Source organism: Phaethon aethereus (assembly GCF_964289735.1).
Source record: "Phaethon aethereus genome assembly, chromosome: 1".
Classification (NCBI taxonomy): Eukaryota; Metazoa; Chordata; class Aves; order Phaethontiformes; family Phaethontidae; genus Phaethon; species Phaethon aethereus.
In genome coordinates, this window is record NC_138575.1 from 76522903 (window position 1) to 76538303 (window position 15401).

Consider the following 15401-nt stretch of genomic DNA (forward strand, 5'->3'; position numbering starts at 1 on the left):
TTTGAGCCAGGTTACATAATGGCCCGTTTCAGGCCCTTCTGGGCGGCCCGGCGATGTATAACGCAACGCGAATCCGCCCGCTGGAATTACAAGAGCAATTCCTCGACCCGCGAGCCGCTCATCGGCCCGTTAGCTGCCCGGCGCCCAGCAGCAACGGCTGATCTCCCGCACGCTCACGGCCGTTTCAACGTCAGCTAATTGAATTGCAGGGCCGGCAGCACCGCGGGACACGTGACGCACGCCCCGCGCGCGGCGCCAGACACTGCGGGCGTTACATAACGGCACGATGCCGCCGCCGCCGCGCGGGGGGGGGGTGAGGACGGAGAGGGGACCGCGCGCGCCCCCACCCCCGCCTCAGCGGCGGCCGGCGCCGGCTCCCCCGCCCCGCCGCTCCCGTCCCCACGCGCCGCTCACATGCGCAGTCACGTGCTTCGGGGTGGCGGGCGGGGGAGCCTTTCGGCGGCAGCAAATGGGAACGGGACTGTTCCTGCGGCCGGCCAGAGCGGTTCGTTACGTCCCGCGCCCGCGAGGTGTAGAACGGTAGCACCATGTACTAGCCGCCCCCCCCACACCCCCTCCGCCGGTGGGAGGCTCACGGGGGAGCGCAGCCTGCCTGCTGCGCGCTTGCTGCCCCGCCAGAAGGCAGCCGCCCTACGCGCGCGCCCCGGGGCAGCGTCTGCGCGGAGGCGCGGGACCCGGCAAGTCCCCGCCCGGCTGGCGCCGCGGGGCGGCCAGAAGCCGGGTCACCGCTCCTCCATCTCCGGCTCCCAGCCGCGCCTGCCCTTCACCCTAAGCAAGGGCCCGGCCCGTGCAGCGAGGTCTGGGTTACAGCCTTCTCCTGCTTAGCGCATACCTACCACACCAGGTATTGCTCACCTGGAGGGACTTAGCCCAAACAAGGAGTGGCGATAAATACAGATATATTAGCGTCTGGGGATAAAACACGCTCCTCCCCGCGCCAAAGAGGAGGGCTAGATCCACTTCAGGCAAGGGGGTTCCCACCAGTGTCATGACCTTGCAGGCCTGCGTTGCTAACTAACAGCCACATGTCCCAGCAGAGCGCTGGGAGGGGTGCGGGGTTAACACACCTCCCAGCCTGCGCCCCGGTCTCATACCAACATCCAGCTCGCTGACTCAGAAGCTCCTAGCTAGCCACCCACCCTCACTCGGCATCACAGCAGTGCCTGTATACCACAGGCAGGTTTGTAGGAGAGGGTACTACGTACAAGTCCCCGTGCTTTGTCTTTTCTTGGAGCACCCTCTTGGGTTGCAGGATTTTGGAGCCACCTTGACCCAGAATTCTTCCTTCAGGAGAACAGGCGTTGCAAGTCAAGTTGTCCAACATGGCAGGAAGAGCCTCTGAAATCTGTACGGCTCAAGAAGTGACTCTTTTCATGTATGCCAACATTTCAGCAAATTTGAAAAAGCATGCTTTTTTCCCAATAGAAGCCAACTTCAGAACAAGAATTTATGTAGATAATCCAAAGCCAAGCTTACTAAATCAGTATTTGTTACGACTTCATACCAATTTTTTCAACAAATCTTTCATTCACAAAGCCCACGAGCACACTGTGTGCTTGATTTAAGGAGGAGAAAATGGGCGCCTTGCCAACCGCTAGGTTCTGCACTGTCATACGCAACGTCCTGCTTCCACTTTCAGAGAGACCTTCTCTGCAGGTGAGTCATTCGGTCCTCTGGAGAGGAGCCCAAAACAGGACCTAGCTTGTGAGACTTAAAAGTACCTACCCTCTGTTGCACCGACATGTGTTCACAGCGACGGTACATCACTGGGCAGCAAACTGGGGGCAAAAAGTGATGCTGTATTCGAGTACCATGGCAGAGGGGAGATCAGTTCCCTTCCCTTGTCCTTCAGCGACCCTTCTCCCAACAGAAAAATCTAGAATGAACGAAGTCCTGGGCTCAAACAGAGCATTCATCAAGTCAGAAACAAGCATTAGGGCAATGTATCTATTCACTAATTTCAGAAAAAAAAATAAGACAGTTTCCCCAGGGTGGCTCTTGCTCAAGTCAGATGGGCACTGTAACTTGTTTTGGCTGCACATGTGCTTTTCTGGCAAGAATGTCTTTGAAAGAGCCCCTTTGTACGCTGCTGCAGCTTGCCCGGCGGCTGCTTTGCCACCTCCTGTGGCTTTGGAGGCCCCTGCTGGAAGATGGAGATGTACGTGGACTCTGTAGTCCAGGGCAATAAAGCAGCTACTTTTCAGCTGGCAGAGCTGCAATGGGAAATTAATAGTTCAGAATTGTGCAGAGGGCTTGAGAACACTTTTCATTTACCCTATTTTGTTACCTCGCAGTTCTTGTGTGGGGCAGTGCCCCAGCTGGCTCAGTAGTAAAATCACACTACATAGGGCTTAGTAGCAAAACAGACAGATAGTGACCAAAGTACTGAACTTAAGACACAGAAGCTGTAAACTGTTGGCTAGTTCAAAAGAAAACATAATCCCAGCAACGCTTACTTTCCTGCTCTCAAATAAAGTCTTTCTTCAGCTAAAAATCAGAACAAAACAAAGAGAAAAGGAGGAAGTATGTGCAAAAATAGGAAAAAGAGAGATGGTTTAAAAAAATCAAAGGAATTGCTTTTTCCAGTTTGGAGATTAAAAATTAGGTTAAATACATGTTGAATTAAAGTATGTATCAACTAGTTGACTTCCTGTTTTTTCATTGTTTAAAAAAAAAAAAAAAGGAAGTAAAAGACCTGTATTTAGATTACCTGCTATACTAGAATTTGCTACTGAGTTAAAACAAGCTCTTTCAGTATCACAGGTATGCAAACCATTTGTTTATATAAACAACAGCTTCATTTAAGTCAAGTCATTCTCAGCAGACCATGCTCTGGAAAGCAAACCCTTCTAACCAACCTCACAGAGCATCAGGTAGGACTTCCAGAAGGAGCCAGTTCATCTGCCACCTCCTAATCCTAGCTCAACACGTGTGCTCGGCATGCTAAAACGCAGCCAGCACTGCTCTCGTTTGACTCGCTTTCCTTGAGCTGTGTGGCATAGCAGGTTCTTTGCACTCACAGGCAGAAATAGGTAGCACTTTGCCCAGACTTCTGCAATACAAATTACTGATTTCTGACTAAGCACACCACAGCCCAAAGTACTCAAACTTGCTACTCTGGCTGAGGGTTTTTTTTTTTTTTATGCAAACATTTCCACACACAGCACTAGAACAAAAATCCAAACTCAGATAATAAAATCTGAGTTTTTCCCATGCATGATGTTATTTGCTGTAAGAATACATAAATGTGAAGAAAAAGAAGAACAGCTTAAACTGTTCAACTTCAATTTTTCAAGAGGCCCCTTTTAGGTCCTTATGGTCAGTTTTATTGTTGGAATTAAAATGACTACATGAACAAAACATGAGCAACAACCAGGACAAATTTAATAGAGACTGTGACATATAACTAGAACAATCCTCTGTGCCATCCAGGGTAAATTCACTGACCATCACCCACTTGATTGCTAGCAGTGAATTGCCACCCTTACTTCCCCTGCCTCACAAAAGCAACCTCGGTAATGTGGGCATCTTTGCATCATCAAGAGAAGTCGGGCTGCACGGTTTACTCTCCAGCAACATTTCTAGCCCCTTTGAAGAAACTGCTCTCACCAGTAAAAGAGGAAGAACTTCCCAACAATGTGCAGAACTCACAGCATTTGTTTAAATGCAAAGATTTTCATTTTTAGAGAGCCACAGTCAAATATTTTTATCTTTAGAAGAGTTTGATTTCCTAAAGGTCTAAACTGCACCCAGTAAAGTGGCCAGGGGAAACCCTAGAGCTGAGAACCTCTAGTTGGTCGTAGATGAAAAAACAGCTGGTTCAAGCAAAACTTGTTGTTCCCCTGGAGTCAGTAAGAAGTCTTCATGCTGAAAAACCCGAGAGTCAAGGTTATCTGAATTTTTTTGGCACCTGAAAAAGACTGGCATCCAGCCCTACTGGATGTGGGGCTAACGGGCCACAAATGCTAGCACATATAACTAAGGAGTCCAAAAAATCAAGTTTTCTGCATGAAAGAGGAGGAAGGTAATAAAAGAAAAAGGGCAGGGTGGAGCAGGAATAAAAGGCTTGCAGGAAAAAGGAATATAGGGAGACACCGCTAGACTAGCTGCTCAGTACTTGGGGACAAAATGTTTTGGACAACTCTGCCAAGAGTAATTTTTGGTGCGATAAGGTCCTCTTCCCAACCTCAAGTGACAGGTCTACATCTGGAGTTATCGATACTAGTCCACACCTTCAGAGCACGTTTCCTTGTCTCAGCTCAGCCAGCTGAGCGGCAGCACGGCCTCTCGCTGACATCCACGCCGTGTCAGCACGTTTCGCTTGTGACTGTGTACAGCAGAAAGCATTCACACGTGTGCTCTCCGAGCAAGGCCCGAGCGACAGTGAAATTGCACTGGGAAGAAAATGGATTAATCGGGCCTCCCTGGCAAGGCGCCACGTGCTGCCCGTGAGAGGCTGTTGCAAGGTAAACAAGGCACAACCTGCACAAAGTGTTCATTGCCATAAACTGAAAGAACACTTTCAGGTTCTGCCCAACAAAAAAGCTCTCTGCAAAAAGCCTAGGGGTCAAAGTGACACCGAGATAATTAAGCTCATAATCCTCAGGGCAATCACCAACTCCAGAACAGGCCCCTCATTGAGCTGCCTGGTCAACGCACATCATTTAGATATTCTGGTCTTTTCCCTGCAAACTCCAGAGGTCAGGTAACCATAAATGAACCTGGCTTTCATTTAAGTAAACACACACATGCATAATTCAATAAAGCGCCTTTGAAGCTCTGGGATTTGTAGAATAAAATTGGAAGAACAGACACTCTAAAGACTCAAAGAAATCCCAAATAAACTACTTGTAGTTTAAAAATCTCATGATTTTCAAGCCAAATCTCGTGATTTGTTTGTGGCCTGACTCAGGGTTTTCAGTGCTTGGGGTTGGCAACTCTGACTAAGCAGGGATATGAAATAAGAGCGAGAGTGACTGCCCGCTAGGCTTCTGTTTTCCTGGGACAGAAGACAAAGCGTCTCTGACAATTCCAGCTGGCAATACCATCCAGGCGCTCCTCCAAGGCCAAACATGCTGGGTAAAATCCTCATCAGACAAAATAAAAAAATCCTATCAGAAGCAGTTACTGTGGTTGCTTAATAGCTGTTTTCCAAAGTTCAATATAGCATATACTTTCTTTTTCGGGGGGGGGGGGGGGGGGGGGGCAGGGGCGGAGTCCACATTACGGACTAATCCCTTGCCAGATGTCATTAGTGATGAAGTCCCTTAGAAATTACATCAGTATGAAACAAATCAGAAAACAGTGAGTTTCCATTTCCTCCTCATGTCTGGCTAGACAGAGACTTCAAGATCAGCTTTCATCTATGGCCTGGAATCAACCCTCCTCTGCATCTTGCTTAGTGTGGCAGGGGTGTTAAGCAAGTAATTGCAACCATTAAAAAGAAAAATAGCTCACTCGTTCCTGCTCCCCGTCCCTCTGAAATACTGACTCCTTCATCAGGCTTCCCCAAAGGTGTTTCAGCACATTGCTGTAGTTTCTCCCTGCTCCTCACGGAGGTAGGTGGCTCCAGCTGAGGCATCCATCTCCAGCCACCACCCTTGCATCCTCCTGGCAGATGCTGAACTGGGAGACTTCCCCTCTCTGCTGATAACCCCAAGTGTCCCCTCACATCTAGTATCTGGCCAGACAGCCTGGTCAGAGAGTGGAATCTAATTTCCACCTTCCTGCAATGCTCAACCCTCCCTACCAGCTCACAGGGTGATAGATGAAGAGCAGAAGCACAGAAAGAGGCTGAGTAGGCGGCCTCCACCAGTTCTTGCTGCTTTTGCTTCCCCTAGTAAGGCAAGAGCATAGCCCATCCTGATATCTGAAAGAGATACATCTTTAGTTTTTTGTGTTTGGACTGACTAAACCAAAACAGTATCATAAACAGGTTTTCTGTAGAAACTCAGTTCCTGAAACATATTTCTGAATCGTAAATCTTGGACTAAAGCAGTTTATGTAATGCCACCTATTCACACTGCCCTAACTAACCATAACTAACCATTCCATTATAATGAGTCCATTATCCCCTGCTTTATTGTATTTTCTCTTAAAACGGAGATCAAAGATTTGGATCTAGTGGCATCATGCCGATTTCATTTTTATTACTGGCTCCCTAGGTCTATCATAAATATTCATTGGCCATCCTTAATACAATGCATTGAATTCTGCTCACTGCTATCTCTGCTGCGACTGCAAAGTACAAACAGGGCTGTTGCTCAAACATATTAAATAAAGCAACAGCAAATTTGTGACAGTCAACAACAAAAAAACCCAGAAAACAAAAGAACCTTTTTCCCCTTCCAAGGAAATTCAAACCCAAAGGAGACATTTTCTCTCGCTCCCTCCACAACTGCAGACATTTGACTGCTGTGGGAATTCAGCTGTGCAGCAGCAGCAGCAGCAGCTGACCTGCTCCCACAGACAGAAGACATGTTTGAGAAGTCCACAGTTGCCACACAGTGGTCTCTGCGATACTGCAGCACTTGTCTGTGCCCACCAGTAAAAATTATAAATGTTACCCGGGTGATACAGAAACTGCTCAGAAATGTAGACGACCTGTAATAGCAACTAATACTTAAAAGGGAGCGGGAGGTGTGGGGGGAGAAACATCCTCCAGGCTCAAAGTCAAGAAAAAGGTTTATGCAGTTTTATTCTCCTAATTCCCAAGAAAAACTTCAACTACCGCAAACTTAAGGATGCCTGCAATTTGCTTCTCTCCACATACTCATCACTCACATGTTTCCTTGAACTCCTCTTCTCACCCCAGCGTAGCTCCTCCCAGCATCAGGGTACGAAAACCCCTTCTGCACCTATGTGAATTGCTCCTGCTCTGCAAATAAGCACAGCCACAGGCCTCTTGGGATGTCAGCTGGATACTTTAAACAAGCACCAATCAGTCAAATTAGGGTTGGCGATGGGCATTACATTTTTCCTCATGTTAAGTAACTCTGAGAGCATTAACACATATCAGACACTTGATATTCTAAGCAAGGACATCTACTCCGTTAAAAACAAAACAATATGGTAGGACACAGAATGCACATTCAAATATTTATCTTTTAATATGACCATTTTTAATACCACCATGGAGGTAATATGCTGCTCATTAAAAAAAGAGATAGAATAGGAATAAATAATCTAAAATAAATATTTATATTTACGCCTATGAATATATCCTCACACAGAACTCCACACACTTGGAGACATGAACCATATGATAGAACTGTTGACTCATTTTACATATTAACCTATAACATACCTTTGCATAGGTCATTTACCTAGCCCCTTGCCAATCTAGTATCTGCTAGAACCTTCTACTAAATTCCTAAAAATCTTGGCTGCTTTATTCATGATTTAAAACATATAAATAAAACCAGACAGAAAGAAAAACTTGATCCTGATGCCTTCATCACGTAGAATTTGATTCAAATAGCTATAGTGAGCATGGAATTTAACTTCTAGATGAACTGAAGGCTTTAGTGAAATCCATCCCACCTGAATTCAAAACAACCAAAATAAAATCCAATTGTTGTTGTTCACATAAAGCATCCAGGTCAGTTCCATGAATTTTGCACCTGAGAAAGGCAAGATGAATCATATTCAGAGCTCTAAAGGTTTCATTTGTTAAACAGCTCTCTTCCCTTGCACTCTTTTCCATTTGTTTTTAACTAAAAGTAATATTAATAGAGAAGGATGCCAAACAGTTTGTAGGCAGTTATGATCTTCTTGCTGGTTTGCAGTTCTTAAGATCAGATCCATAGAAAGGAACTGATATGAAAAAAGAAGGGGAAAACAAGGAGCATCCTTATGTCATATGCACTGTGTAAAGGGGAAATTCCAGAGCAGAAGTTGGCCATTTGAAGTTCAGAGCAAGGAACAAGCTACTCCAGTTTTATTGTTTTGGCTGATGCTGTCTAAATCAGTATCTACAGAAAAATATTTTACAGTATCATGATATATATGAGAAAGGCAGATGATACAAGTTCCAAAACAATTTATCAATCAGGACTTGGGGCTTAATGTTTCTGAAACAAAACTGGATAACAACATACCATATTCTTAAAATTTGATAAATACGAGCTGCTGAGAGCCTACAATCTTCCAGAAGAAATGTGTTTACAACTATGTGTTTTTTCAGCCTTGGCATCCTGCCACTAGATTTGTTTGTGATTTGGAGAACAAACAAACAAACAAACAAACAACAAAAAATAACGAAGGTTTTGAAACAAAGAAGAATAAGTGCCAGCCAGTGAGTAGTGAACACCATTGCTTACTCGACTATCACTTGAGCTAAAAGTACTTTTAAGTCTCTGGAGATAATATATTTGGACCACAGTGACAGTTAACAATTATACATATAAAAAGAGAGGGCAAAATCATGAATGCACCCAGTCCTGCAAGTAGTTAGGCATGTGCTTCACTCCCACCGCAGCAGACTGAAGTGCTCTTGCCTTTCACTTGATCAGGACATTACACTTCGTAAGGGGTCAGAAGTGCTGTCTCCTACCTGTCCTTGATATATGACTTCCAGTTTTAAGTTCCTGTCCAGGTCAAGAAGAGCAATGGCACTCTGCCTGAAATTACCCTTGACACAGACCACTACAAGCACTGCACAACTGGCCCAAGTAAAGTGGCTCTGAGCAGGCTTCTGAACACAAGCAGATGACAGTCCAATGCTGGATCAAATCTCTGGGGCCCGTTACTTACCGGGGGGGGAAAAAAAAATCTCCCCTTAAAAAGAAGTCATGCTTTTCATATACCAAGTACTTGCAGGTTTTTGCACTCGCAACAAAATAAATCTCCCTATAAATGTACATGATTGGAAACCCAGCAGAACACCTGGGGGATGTCCCCCACAGCGTACAGCAGTATCCTCCCTTACTCCAGAACAACGCACAGTTATAGGAGGGATAAGGGGTACCGCAAAGATGAGGGATGCTGCTTCAGAAGAGTCTAGTTGATACCGCGTGTCAAAGCACCAGAAACATGCAGCAATGACAACGTGCCATAGTGGCTGATGGCCTGGGGCACTAAGCAGCATGGCTAACAACACCTAGCTAGTACAAATAACAGTAATCAGATGCCTTGTGGTATCTCTTTGCTTAATTATTCCAGCTTGAAGCTGGGAGGGGGAGTGAAACTGCGTTGGTTTCTTTCTCTGTAGGTTTTACGTCTTTGGCTTGTAAAATGTCAGCGTATGGGTATAATGAGAAATTACCACACTTAAGGCTCTGACCACATTTAGTGCTTAGTCTTGCATATCTGAAAGCTCTGATGCTCCTGCCACTGCAATTACTGGCTCAGAGGATTCACAGCAATAGCAAAGCTTGAATCTGCTGCTGCAATGAATCAGTGCAGGCTTGGGTTCTGCAACAGAGCACCATCTTGACGTACACCATCGCACAGATGGAGGGGTTTGTCCCCGTTGTGTTTGACCTTTCTGCCGTACTTCATCACTTGACTGTCACGACAAAGCCACAACAGCAGCTTCCTCACCATACCAGAAGTAGGTGCTGGTCACAGCAACCAAGCTGGCACTACTAGAGGTAACCAAACATTCTTCCTGCACCTTCAGTCCCCCCCAGACTGTGGCCGTTTTCCCAAGGACAGAGTTTTTAATGCAGGATACCGCAAAAATGTCCTTTACCAGCTGAAATGTACAGGTGATTTTTAAAAAAAAAATTCAATATAAACAGCATTGAGCTTAAACATTCTCCTATAGTACTTCTAACCCTCTATTACCTTACAACCACACTGAGCTTAGTGAGGAGAATGGCCTATTGACAATGGGGAAAAAACAGGATAGTGCACAGACATTTTTATAAATGACCACAAATAAAACAGACGGCGGAAATGGTGAAAAATTAAATGTAGTTCTTCAGAATGCCTGCAGTGCCACTAATCCAAAATGTGAGTAGTAATACAAATAAAGGAATTTTGGATCCTTTTCTTCCTCCCATTTAAAATAAGCATCCTTTTAAGGTGTAATACATTCAGCAAGCCCCACATATTCAGAATGATTCACTTTTTGCCCCTTTTATTTTTACTTACATATGCTGTTTATCTGAATGCTGCCTAATTTGCAGATGCAAATAAGTAAAATCATCTTGAAAAGATGAGGGTAGGGAATAGAATGCAGTTTAAGTTGAGAATGTCTTTGATTCAAAGAGCTGCAATGCTGGGACACTGTAGTGGCTCCCACCAACATCGCCTGGCTTCCAAGACCATGGCATTGAGACCATTTTTCCCAGCAGGAAAAGACCTGCAGCTCCCACTGGTTTCAGCTTGACTGGTAGATCAATACATTCATGAACTGGGACTGTTGCTTTTGACAAACTCATTGGAGTTTTGTCAACAGCTCCACATGAAAAGACTCGGGTCTTCTGGCACAAAATGACCGAGAGCCATAGTAGCCAGGGACTCCATCTTACAAGAATAAAATACATTTGTATTTACTATTTTTTCACGTGTATATTTGGTCCTGTGGCTGAAAACAAAGAAGAGAGCTTACATTTCATATCTAAAGTGGAATGCAGAAATATTAACACTGCAAAACAAAAAGCTGCAAAGCTACTTCTATGGTTTTAAATCATGAAGCTACTGCAAACATATAAGAGCAAGACAACATTTTTCATGAATTTTTCCAAAAAAGGCAAAAAGCACAACTATTTAATACTGGCAGTTAAGTAGCTTACTCTGTCTTAGGTCTACTGACACTTAAAAATGCAGTTTTTAATTATTTATACTGTAGTTCAACACCTAAACCAGAAAAAAAGTATAAAGTGTGTGTTCTGCAGCACAACTAACCCTTACTGAAGGGTTCCATCTATTTACAGTAGTGTTTCCCTTAGGAACTACCAGTTGTCAGCGTATGCAGGCTTGGATTCTGCCATACTCTGTAATGTACTATCGTGCACTAACACCCTGATCAGCCAATATCGTTACAGTAAACTTGTCATATACACACGTTATCAGAGAGTGTATTTTTTTCCCCCAAAGACGCTGACCTCATTTAAGAACCGCTGGTAAATCAGAAGGTTGTCCATGCCCAAGGCATGTCCATGCTCCAGCCAGCAGCTGGAGTGGGTTAAGAAGTTGCCGTATGAGCACACCGTTCGGTCAAGAGTTCTGTAACTTCATACAATTCACTGAGGGAGGGTTAAATTTACGCTTCTGAACCCTCTTTGAAGCAGCTGGGAAGACTCACTCCTCCTATCCCACCAGCCCTGTTGTACGGACAGTCGCTTTTAGTAGGACAGCAAGATAACAGTAAGATTTTAAACTGCTCCAGTCATTTGCAAAGTGAACACGCATCGGTGGTATGCGTGTCTTACGTGCTTTTGGAAGTGTTACTCAGATACAAACTGAGATATGTAAGTAGGTCTAGAGGCAGCATTCACACAGAAATTAAACTGAAATCAAGCACTACGGTGATGGACAAAAAAGATTGGCCTAAAAAATTTAAAAATTTAGACCAAGATCTTTCTGGTTTTGTAAAATGGGTATAAAAATGGCCATCAACAAAAACCAAACATAGATGGGGCAGACCTAGTCCAAACACAGTCCTTTCTGTCTCTCCAGTTTCTCTTAAACAGTCAGTCTAAAGCAGGCTTTTCTCAATACCACAGTAACTGTCTGAACAGAAGCAATGTCTACTTCCTCCACGCACTGCTTTACCCAAGTGTTTTGACAACTCATCTGGAAGAGCCTTCTGTAAGAGAGGGACTATAGATCAAGTTTCATTCCAGTTCGTTACCTAATCAATACAAACAGGACTCTGACTTCACGTAGAACTCCCAAGAGATCATAATAATCACCCACAATTACTTATGAAAGCCAATCAATTACCAAGAAGGTTTATGTGTCATTTATGTACCTTAAATCAAACTTCTGAAATGAAACCTTGATTCCTAACACGATTAGATGTTGCGGCGCTAAGCAAAACAACGTGCAAGCATTGCCTCAAAGGCTGACCGCAAGGGCAGCCAAGGATGGAGCCAGGTGAGCACGAGCAGCCCTGAAAGACACCAGCAAGGGGAGGTGCAACAATAGAGTTGAAACAGTGGATACAGGAACAGGCATAAAAACAGTGAAATAAGGACCTACAGCTATCTTTTCCTCCTGTTCCTTCAATGAAACAGGCTACCTTCCAGTGGTCAAATGAAAGATAAAGACAGTAGAAGGCAAGGTTCCCAGTCCTGGATCTCAACTGTGGGAGATAAAGGGAAGAGAGAGGAAGAAATTTTATTTCATTGTTTCCTCCTTGTTTCTCACTGTGGGAGAGTCTGTAGAAACTGGAGTTTTACCATTTCTGTCAAATTTATCACACAAAATACATTCTGACGAGTGATTAACAAACTCAGGCTTTCTGTCAGATTGTCACGTGTCCCTCTGTAGCTTTGTTCTGGTATTACCATCACATATTTACTACTATAATTTTTTTTTTAGTATCTGTGTAACACAGTTGAGTAACTTTTGCAGGCAGTGAGATCACAGTTCAAAAAAAGTTGGAAGCACACACAAGAGGCTATTCATTGTGCTATTTTTACTATTCTGAAGTCCATACCATGAACAATGACTCATAAGAGCAGCAAGCCGGAGAAGCACTTGCAAACCATACAAGCTTGTTTTTACTCATTTATTTGTTTGCACCTATTTATCACGTTCCTCAGTATAAAATCTATGGGACCCCAGAGAAAGCACGCGGGAGAAATTCTGTCTCCCGAAGAGCTCTTCCACGCACCGTGTCCTACCAAGATGGTGGAGGTCACGCGAGGAGTCTGGGCATACACCTCCCACGTCCACTGCTGAGAACCAGAGGCTGGGGCTGGCTGGGTGAAGAGCCCCTCCATGCCAATGGAGCACACTCCCTCTGGTGGCTTCACTCAGTCTCGCTTTATCAGCATCCGCAACAGGGTACAAAGAGCAATTAAAACTGGCAAAATTTTCGTCTCCTTGTTTTAAGTCACACATTAAAGTGTTGCTTTTTTTTCCTCCCCCGGAGTCCTCAGATGACATTAACTTTTGGTGGGTCTCTGCAATTATTTTGGAGAGGTTTGGCAAAGTTCAGCATAGCATGCAGTTACAAAAGCAGATCAGTTTTTCCATGGGATGCAGTGGCATTATGGACCCAGAAAGCTATTAGAATAAGTATGAATAATAATTAAGAATAATAATATCTGGTTCACCTGTGAAACTCTTGTTATGACATTAAAAAAAAAAAAAAATTGTCTGCATAGGCCTAGCCACACTTTTGGTGAAGAGGAGGTTGGTTTTCTCTCCATGCATTCGTTTTTGCGTGGAGCAGGGCTGATGTTTTGCTATTGCTGTCTTTGTCTTCATTTCACTGTTCTGCCTTGAGATTTTTTTTTTTTATCCTATCTAGCAGGTTGCTTAGAAGGCTGGGCAATATGTTCCCATGTCCATATGTTGAAATCAAAACAAACAACATACAGTCAAAACAAAGACACTGTGAATATTTCCCATTTCTAATCTATGGCTCATCTATCATGAAAGAGAAAAGAGTGTGTTGGTACTTTATCACATCGTGATAAAAGGACCAAAACATTGAACTTTAAAAGTAAAATCTCAAACGCCCAGAAATAGGCGTGGGGATCATAACCACCAGCCTTTCCTTTTCTTAAGGTGAGGCTGGGGTTAAGATTGAATCTCATAGCTAGTATATCTGAATGGTGGATAATTTTGCGAGGTACAATAATGTGAGTAAGCGTTGTTACTTAAATATCTGAAAATATTTGGGTGTAATAGCCTAAGACAGTGAAACAGTGTGACGCTGGGTTGTAATCAGTATTTTTTCTAAAACTAAAGTGAAACCCATGAACATACTTGACTAAACATGTCAGCTGTGAACAAATGAAAATGACGGCACTGAAAGATTAGATAATAGCTCTATGATTCATATTTAATAGTGAATAATACTGAAAAAATTTGGGGAATACTCAGAAATACAGATAAGAGGAAACCACACAAAAAGCTCAGGGATCAGGCTCAAAAAGAAGGGACAGCTGTCACGTAAATCTGAATCTAGCTACTGATACCCAAAGGCACAGGCAACTTGAAAGAGGTATTTGAAAAACTTGGTTTTGCAAGAGAAAATTGGGCAATAAGGAGAGAGAGAGGAGTGCAAGAAATAGTTAGACACTTACAGAGTACAGACTATGTCACTTCTCCCCAAAACTGGCAGCTCTGCTTAAACGTTACATATTCCCATCACATATTTATGAGCATTAAAAAGCCCATGGAGTACATAAGTCTGGCACCACAAGCAGCAGGGAAAAACTGTACACTTGCAATTAAAACCCCCTATATTTCCAATTGATCTTACTTTGAAGGCTAGTCTCCAGAAATACAGGATATCCAATATATAATAAATATATATACTAATACTCGCTACTGCTAATTCATTTCATCTTCCTTGCCATGACTCCTGTCAAGTCCCTGATACAAAACTATGTAAGGCAGATAGTTTCTTTGGTTCCAATCTTACTTTCTGCCTTACCACATTGTTTCTAAGACACCACGTTATCTTTAAAACATGTACAAAATTGAAATCATGTCAGATTCTGTTACTGTCCTAGAGCCAACATTTTAATACCATGCTATTAGTTCTATATTTAATACTAAAATGGTAGCAGTACCTCTTCCGCAAAGTTAGTTTTCTTGTCAAGCATTTCTCGTAATGTCTGAAGAATTTTAATGCAGAGCTTTTCTTCTTTCTCCATTAGCTTCTTTGTGTGATTAATCAACCTTAAAGTAAAATATTAAACCTTAAAGAGCATTGTACATTGTTGCTAAGCCATACTACAATTTCTTTATGCAAAAATTACCTGTCACTATATTTTTCCTCAAGGAAAGGAAATAAAAGTAGACAAGAGAAATCATAATTTAAAAGGAAATGGGATTTTCAAGGTGTTGTGAGTTTTTTTGTGTCAATTTGCATATCTTACTGCCTACACAGAAGGCAGAATTCTACATCCACTTTTTACGAGTGCTTCCAGATTAGGATCCAAACTTGCTATTCCATTCTTTCTTTCTTTAAAGGTAACCATGTATTTATTTTAAGCTTTACATAAAGGTAACCAATATTCACCATGCACCATGCAAACTTTAAAAGCTACAACCTTTACACCTTCCAACCTTGATGATGGTTGTATTTATTATATAATTAGCAAATGGCATCCAGCCAAAAGGATCCCCAAAAACCTTACACGGAAGCGTTCAGAAATGCAGATATTTGGATGAAACGTAACCGTTGTTTACATTCACACAACTTTAGAACAGCGTTTCAAGTCAGAAAACAAGGTACGTTTCTG

The 15401-nt window shown here is 43.3% G+C and overlaps 1 protein-coding gene across 4 annotated transcripts in view; it reads right to left on the bottom strand.

Annotated features, from left to right (window-relative positions):
- Positions 1-15401, bottom strand: part of ITPR2 (inositol 1,4,5-trisphosphate receptor type 2) — a 272920-nt gene that overhangs the window by 103737 nt on the left and 153782 nt on the right. For all 4 annotated transcript variants that reach the window (XM_082011567.1, XM_082011566.1, XM_082011565.1 and 1 more), the window contains one exon: positions 14727-14835. In XM_082011567.1, coding sequence (XP_081867693.1) covers positions 14727-14835 — 109 coding nt within the window. The remainder of the gene's footprint in view (positions 1-14726; positions 14836-15401) is intronic.